The 8,503-nt window shown below is 39.6% G+C and overlaps 1 protein-coding gene across 1 annotated transcript in view; it reads left to right on the top strand.

Moving 5' to 3' along the window:
* Positions 1-8,503, top strand: part of SLC23A2 (solute carrier family 23 member 2) — a 27,750-nt gene that overhangs the window by 13,041 nt on the left and 6,206 nt on the right. The window contains exons 6-10 of the mRNA XM_010171577.1: positions 1,295-1,365; positions 2,507-2,688; positions 5,739-5,859; positions 6,574-6,730; positions 8,293-8,440. Of these exons, the coding sequence (XP_010169879.1) occupies positions 1,295-1,365; positions 2,507-2,688; positions 5,739-5,859; positions 6,574-6,730; positions 8,293-8,440 (679 nt within the window). The remainder of the gene's footprint in view (positions 1-1,294; positions 1,366-2,506; positions 2,689-5,738; positions 5,860-6,573; positions 6,731-8,292; positions 8,441-8,503) is intronic.

Genomic DNA, 8,503 nt, shown 5'->3' with positions numbered 1-8,503 from the left:
AAAGGCAGAAGGATTCCATAAATGTTCTTTTTTGATATTTGGAAATAGTGAGTCCACTCAAGGCCTTTTAAGTTGAGTAGTAGGAAGTTGGAGCAATGCTCAGCATCACCTCCAGACCAGGATTTTTACTCATACCTGATGGATTTTGCAGAGCAAGCTTTGACAATATTTGAATGTTCATTTTAACTTTTTCTTTGCTCATGTAATAATCCTGACAGGTTTTGAATTTCCTTAGAGTGAAAATGTGAAGTAAAACTGGTTGGGTGAGGGGACTCTTGCTTTAACTTAGGTTAGAAAACTGAAGTGCAAACAGTTCTGGCAGTTTTCTTTTTAGTGGGATGTGGTTATTCAGTAATAAGGCCGTGGGCAGTGCAAGACAGCAGTATAGAGAAGCAGGCTGCTTGCTTCTAACTAAAGTTCTTCCTAGGGGTCCTTTTGATTCTCTAATAATTTCTATTTCTATTATTTATGTATTTATGCATCTCTTTTGATTCACTTATCACCATCTAATTAGTTTTCCTGATTTTTTTTTTTTTTTCTGTAGAAAACTTAGCTTTGAGCATTCACATTTTCTCACTAAGGGAGTCAAATTTACCTACTGGGAAATAGCACGTGGGTTGGATTGGATGATCTTAGAGGTCTTTTCCAACCCTAATGATTCTGTGATTCTGTGGTTTCAGTGCCAAGAGGTAAAGGCAGACTGTGGTGTGCTTTAGTAGTGCTAGCTGTGTTGGGTATTTCTGTGTGCTCAAATGCACCAGTATCTTCATACACGCCTTACTGAAAGAAAATACTGTCTGATAACCTTTGATGGCAAAGCAATTTTTTCCACTACTTTAACTTTTCAAAAAGAACCTTTACTGCATCTTGCTCTTGAACCTTTTAACCTTCAAAAGGTGTCAGATGAGGTTGTTACCACGGGTCAATTCATCATTCAGTGAGTGACCTAAATTGGTGAACAACAAACATTGGAGTACTTGATTCCTAGTGTGCAGTTGAGTAATTCTCCATTCATCTGCTCATTGAAGTGGGAAAAGAATCCCTAGCTGACCTTTCTTTCTGAAAGTTATGATTTTTTTTTTCCACTTCAGTACAGTGGGTAAAAGTAGTGGTTAGCTCTTGGGGAATGTAAGCATGTTATTACTTGATTTGTAGCATTGCAGAGCTTTTATTTTGTGTAAATCAAGGCTCATTTGTCAAAACACAGCTTAAGGAGAGATTTATTTTGTATTAAATGATGTCAGAGTGGCCGAGGAATAAATACTTGTGCTTTTTCTTTTCTTCTTTTTATAAGATATAGCAGTTACAAACGGAACAACAGAACTGCTTCACACTGAGCACATCTGGTATCCCAGAATACGAGAGGTAATGTAGGAGTGGCCTTTCGCTGTTGATCTGTCCAATTCCAGTTAAGTTTCTCACCTAACCATCTGTGTGTTCTCGTCTTTAAGTTGGTAATTTCTTCTTTTGCTGTGATTTTCATTTGATTATATCCCTTTACTCATTTCATGGAAGTCTTCATCTTTTCAACTTGTTCATTGCTGGACAGCAAATACAAAGAGTTAGTTACCACATTCCAAAAGATGGGCAGTAAAATGCACAAGTGAGAGGAATACTCTTCTTGTAACACCGTGTGATTTGTGCTCACTGGTAGCAGTTCAGCTGCTACCAGACCGCTTGCCTGCTGTCACTCTGCTCAGTAGGCTGTCCTGTGGAAGGTGAATGTGCAGTTAGCAGATCTGGTTCATCCCTCAGTGTCTTAAGTTGGAGACTGTTCTGACAAGACATTGATTCTCCCAAGAGACCTGAACTATATCAAACCCCTTCTCCACTCGTAGCACTGCGCTTCGTCATGCTCTGCAGAGCCCAGGATGAGGGTTGTGCCCAGGCATCGCCCTAGAGTGGTAGATAGCGTGGTCCAAATTCAGGCGTGTGTCATGGAATTTATCTCCCATCCCGTTGCTTTGGGCTGCAAACTTTTTCTTAATTAAAAACAACCCCTCTCTCTTCCCCATGTTCAAACCATAGCTACATCCTGCCAAGAGCCCTGCAGCCAAGAGGGCTGACAGTCTCCTGAGACCACAACGCTGCTCTATACCAGCTTCTAAGGAGCACTTGTGAACAATGCAGCATACACTCTGCCCCTAGGAGCTAGGAGCATCACCTCCGTGGCGCCAGCAACCCTTGCCGGTTCGATCTGAGAGCTTAAAGGTTAGCCTGGAACCCAGGTCTCCTGTCTGACAGTGTGATGTGCTATCCACACAACTACCAGACTGGCCCACTGGTCTGTTGTGTAATAGTTTTGTGGAGAAAACCATAAGTGTTATGCTTAAGCAATAAGTCACTTAAACATAATGAGCTGTTTTATGACGAACAATTTGCTGAGTTCTTCTGTGTCACTGAATTCTTTTAACTGCAGTTTGTAATCCAGAGCAGAAAAAGAAATATTTTGGGTTTGCTTTTAAGATTTGACTGAACTGTCTCTTTCCCATTCTTGTGTGTTCAGATCCAAGGTGCTATTATCATGTCCTCCTTGATAGAAGTGGTGATCGGTTTGCTTGGCCTTCCCGGCGCCCTCTTGCGCTACATTGGACCTCTGACCATCACGCCAACTGTTGCTCTCATCGGCCTCTCCGGTTTCCAAGCTGCTGGTGAAAGAGCTGGCAAACACTGGGGTATCGCTATGTTGTAAGTACTCCTGGGTGTTCTTGCCTTGGGGGGTCCCAGTTGGTAAGTCATCATGCAGGAATCTTGGAGTGCCAGAGAAAAGCCAGAGCCTCCTCACCTCTCCCCTCAGAGGTAGCATCACAGTGCTCCCAGCGCAGAGAAATACCGTGTGCAGGAGTGTGAGTGGGTCTGGACATGGTCAGCTGGCAATTGGGGAATAAAGACAGCAACAGCTCAAGAAGAGGAGGAAGGAAAGGACAACAGCTGAAGGTGACGTGTGGAGAACAGAGATTTTTATAAAAGAATAGTTGGTCTGGGAGCCATTGGCTGAGTGTAATTTAGTGCTATAGAAAAGATAATTTAGCAAAGCGCCAGAGAGATCAGTGAACAGTTTGTATTTCTCATTTTATTATGATATTGTGTATGTTTGTTATTCTGCAAAAGTGAGCAAATACCACTGCTAGTGGTGGTCTGTTTGTCATCGTCACTGGTTTGCTTACTTAGAGCCAAGAGAAATTTGTATGACGACAGAGGACATATATGTCTCCATAAATGCCATCAGTCAATGAGGCATAAGTAGAGAGTTTGTGTTTAGTGGATAAAAAGGCTTTTAGAGTGAATTTCAGGACATGATGTGTGTGCTTCTGTATAGATGCCAGGGAAGTCAAAGAATTGAGACAAGTGGTATGAAAGGGAATAACTGAGAAAAACAAGATGAAGAGAAGGCAGAAGCTTCTTGTGCGATGCTGTGGATAACCAGCCAAATAGGGATGGAAACTGCATTTTAGGGAGAAGGAAATTGGCCAAAGCAGTTGCTGTATTCAATGTATAGTGACCAACTTTGTGCTGGCTCTGGAAGCGGAAGGAATGACTTGATGAGATCAGATTCTGATCTGACTAATCTGTTTGCACAGTACTTTGAACATATAAAGTATTCTGTAAGTGCAGCTTGCTTATGATTAAAAGAACTGTTTAATTCTCTTTTATCTTGGATTTTAGCATCGTGAATATTTTTGTAATTCTATTATGATAAGCATCTGACCCAAAAGAACGTTTTATTTTCCTGTAAAATAAATTCTAAGCAAGCTGGGACTGATGTTAAATCAATCAAGCAGACCTTTGGTGAATTGGACATGGAAACGTGTAATTAAAGTTGACATTTTGCAGATGGAAAAAAATAAATCAATTCAGGAACAGGATTTAAATATTACCCACTCAATAAATATTTCTGGCTTCTGCCACACAAAAATGTGCACTAGATTGTTGAAAATAGCTCTATAACCATCTAGAGCCACTCAAAAGTGACTTGATCTGTACAAGATGTGGCACTTGAAATTGTCCTGACTGTTCTGATGAGATAAAAATCCTGTATTGCTATCTAGCTCAGCAGAGTCTCAAGACCTGTGTAAGAGCTATTATCCTCTATTAGCTGCAGATGCTATTTGACAAGATTTTCAGTTTCCCAAACAGTTTTCTGACCTCACTTGTTCTGTGGGTGCCAAGCTGAAAGAATTTGATCCATAAAACACATTGCATCATGATGTGTAGAAAGAGAAATTATTCCTGAATTGGTCTTTGCCTGTACATCCAGTGAACAAAACTGTTTGTTTGGGCATTTAAAGATCTGATCATATTTTACAGAATGGCTGTAGGCCCCCCTGCCATGTAGCCAAGACAATAATATTCTTACTTTGTATACAAGCAAACTGAGAAACTAATCTTGATAGTTTCAGTGAATTAGTTTGAGGAGTTTTTTAATCTTTTCTTTCTCTCCTACTTGAGCCTCTGTGATGCCATGCAATCCATGTATCCTCCTCCACATTATTTACAACTCTCTACTAAATAAATAAAAATCCAAAGCCACCTGTCCTCAGGGCTAGCGTGACAGGATTGCTGCTGGTAGGGAGTGGAGCTTGTCTTTCCATAATGGACTTGGGAGAAATGCATGTTTCCTGAGTGCAGGGAAAAGGTGCCTTTATCATTTGACTCTAGTCAGGGGTGAAGGCTCTAAGTGACACCCTTCTTGTGTAAAGCTCTTTGTTCCTGGAGGCTGAGGGAGAATAAAGCTCTGTTTTGTTTCTTACAGATTGAAACTGATCTTGGACAGAAAAGGGAGAGAAGCTTAAAATCCACCTTGGTTGTTTTCTGGTTTTGGGGGGGGGTTTTTGTTTTGTTTTGTTTTTTTAAATCAGCTGATAAAAAACATAATCTCAAATTTCAGAACAGCTTTGCTTCTTCAGACAGCTTGATTCTTTGTGTAGCCTTTTTATAGCAAAACTGATTTTCACTATTTCAAAATTGAGCAACCTACCCTGGCTTTTTATTTTTTTCTTGCAGTGGATACTTATTTTAGCTGCACAGTTGAATGTTTAATGTATAGAGGAGCTTAGCAGTTTTGACAAGGAAGGGAAATGCGTAATACTCGAGGTATCTAAAACCCTTACTGGTGAACTGCAGTTGGATGGAATCTTGGTTTTGGGGCTCTGTTATAGCTGTTTGCTGAAAGATGCATATACATCTTTGCATATACAAAAAAGATTGGGATTCTTAAGTATTGAAGAAAAAAAATTTCCCTTGGTAAAAAATTTTCAAGTGCTTTGGCATTTTATGCAAATTCTGAAATGTAAAAATTAGTGTATACTGGCCTTCAGTTTTCCTGTTTCTTCTCATTTGCCAGCAGCAAGCTTTGGGCTTCATATAGAGAGCAGAGCTAGACACAGGGTTTGAGTTGAAAAGCAGCAAGCAGCACAGTGTAGCTCTTTGCTGATGGCTGCTTTGCTCTGAAAATTTTTCTTTAGTCTGATTAATTTTCCTGGTTTCATTTACCTGTTTGCTGCTGACTATTTTTAGCAGCACTTTAGAATACAAATTATGTTGGTTTGGCTTTCGTGGAATAATAATTGATTTAAAATATATTTTCTTATGATGATTTGTCTTATGCTAAATTTAAAATGTACGTTTATATTCTGTGTATGAAGAGCCTGAACAGGTTTGTGCTGAGAAGGATTTTTAACATATTGGTGCTAATGACATGTCTCTCTTGTCCCACCCTCCTCCTCCTTTTTTCTCAGGACTATTTTCCTTGTATTGTTGTTTTCTCAATATGCCAGAAATGTGAAATTTCCCTTACCCATTTACAAATCCAAGAAAGGATGGACAGCATACAGGCTGCAGCTTTTCAAGATGTTCCCTGTAAGTAGTTGAACTTGTTCTTCAGTTGTCACAAAACCCCTAATTTGTGTTTTGGTTTTTTTCCCCTCAGTTTTGATTTTTCTTAATAATACAGTAGATCACAAAGGTGAAATAAAAGCTTAAATGGGCTTATGGGAAACATAGCTAAATGGCTCATTTGCCACAGGAAATCCTTCCTATTGTAGTCTTGCCAGATCCCATTCTGGTATCCATCTCTGCTGAAGAGTTGTCGGAGTGATGAAGATCATGAGGGGGAGGGAAGGGGGTAGAGAAGAAGGTGTGTTTCTGCATGCAGTGAAAGCCTAAACCGAGCCCTCCAAAGAGGGATGGCGAGATCTTTATCTTCTAATTTTATGAAAGCAATACTCCATCCCCTCGTATGTGAAAGCCTTCTTTTTATTTCTCTGGTGAAGTTGAGACTAATTCACTGATTTGTTTAAGTGCCCATTTGGAGACTTTCCCATTTGTTAAAGGAGAGAACAGAGACTTTCTCTAATTCTAAAGCTTTTCTAACAGCACCTTTGTTAGGGGCTGTGGGGAAACACCTAACGTTTACCTATTACAGAATTTACTGCTTGTTCAGATTTAAAATATCACTTAAGATCACACTCGGGTATGTGTGTAACAGCTGTTCTGTGCAGGAACCCTTTGCTGTTGGTGAATATTGTCGATGATAGTTTATATTAAACAGCTTTTTTTCCTCCTCTTTCACAGATTATTTTAGCTATTTTGGTGTCGTGGTTGCTTTGCTTCATCTTCACTGTGACAGACGTCTTTCCCCCTGACAGTTCGAAGTACGGCTTCTACGCTCGCACAGACGCCCGAAGAGGAGTGCTCTTGGTAGCTCCGTGGTTCAAGGTTCCTTATCCTTGTAAGTATGTCTGGTTTTAAGGGCTATTTTTTGAATGATATGCCTATGAGTATAATTTCTGTTGTTTTCAGAAGCATTGCTATTTTTTTCCTCAGTGCTATGTTCTGGTGCACTGACCTAAAGACTTCGTATGTGGGGATGATTTTTTTTCCTTGTTTTCCTCTTTAATTTGATACCATAACGTCTCACACAAGAAAGACAGATTCTCTGAAACTTGAGTTTGTAGAAGGCACTTGCAGAGTTTATCTAGGTAACTCTTGACTTCTAATGACATTGTGTGACTGTATGTAAAACATGGATTTTCAGGGAATAATTGATTTATCTGTACTTGTCAACACCATGGTCAGCTGCTGTTAGTGTTATGCAATAATAGGGGTGGATTATTACAACTCCTGTCAAGCTACTGAGGTCATTGATTCTCATGTGCAAAGAATCAGTAGTGTGTGGAGTATTTTCCAGCTTAATCCACTTTCCTGCCCCACACACACACTTTTTCTTGACTTAGCACAACTGAACAACTATACAAAAATGTCCTGACTTCCAGAAGCAGCGTTGGAATCAGACTGATGGCAAGTCAAAGAATGCCAGACAATGTTTATCAAAGGACAAAACAGTATTTACAGGAGAACACAAAATGCTTTACACGATATCTTGGATATTTGTATTCTTTTGCTGACCACCTCTAAGTTTAAAGCTGTTAAAGGCTGTTTCTTATGGCATGAGATAAAGTTGCACAACTGGTTCACCCTTGTGCTGCTCAGAAATTAATGGGGTAATAAAAGAATAATGTTCTACTAGAATAGAATAATAGAAATTGTTAGGAATACTACCACATTATAATAGGGCAGCTTCATTGTGGTTTTCCATATGCTTTGCTTCTGATCAGTTCTTAAAAGAAAGCACTTCTAAAGCAGTACCTGCAGGATGGATAATAGAAGCTTTTGGGAAAGAAGAAGAGGAAAACTTCTCCACCCTGATTAGACCTTTCTTATTTGTGAAGCCTTGTTCGTTCACATTTGTGTGACTTAAAGTTCCTTTTGTTGCGGGAGGCTCATCTATTTCAAAGAGATAAAAGCATCAAGGCAATTGCTGTGGAAAACCTGCCAAGCTTTTCTACAGGCTTAAATTAATCTTATTTTCTTTTCTACAGAAATTTGGAGTTGGAGGGTGTTTGTGCAATGATCGTAGCTGGTTGTTGGCCATTCTCTTTGGTAGACTAAACTTGTAACCAAAGACTGAGTTTTTAGAGCAATAATAATTAAGTGGCATTTGCCTCACTGATCAGAATTGTTTTTTCACAAGGAGTAGTTCAAATTCCTTCCTTCTGAACAGGAGGAATTTTTTTTGGTGGGGTTTAGGGTTTTTTGGTTTTCTTCCAAGCATGATCAAAGCACTTGGTTAGGCAGTTTTTCCTTTGCTCCTTTCATCTACTTGAACTTGCCAGACTCTGTTACTGTGAAGGGAGTTTGTTGATTCCATTAAAGATGAATAAATTGCTGTATATTTGGATATCTAAATTGTTTTCTGTGGCACGGGAGATTTGAGTTTTCTTTTCTTCACAGTTCAGTGGGGACTGCCAACAATTTCGGCCGCTGGAGTAATAGGAATGCTTAGCGCGGTTGTGGCAAGCATTATTGAATCAATAGGAGATTACTATGCCTGTGCCAGGTTGTCTTGTGCTCCTCCTCCACCTATTCATGCAATAAACAGGTAAGTCAAAAAAAGAAGTATTTTTCAGTGTCTTAAGCTACTTTTTTTCTTACTTCCCCCCCC

Source organism: Antrostomus carolinensis, unplaced genomic scaffold, assembly GCF_000700745.2.
Source record: "Antrostomus carolinensis isolate BGI_N321 unplaced genomic scaffold, ASM70074v2 scaffold4847, whole genome shotgun sequence".
NCBI lineage: Eukaryota > Metazoa > Chordata > Aves > Caprimulgiformes > Caprimulgidae > Antrostomus > Antrostomus carolinensis.
Note: the sequence above shows the minus strand (reverse complement) of the source record. Positions and strands in the feature narration are given on the sequence as shown.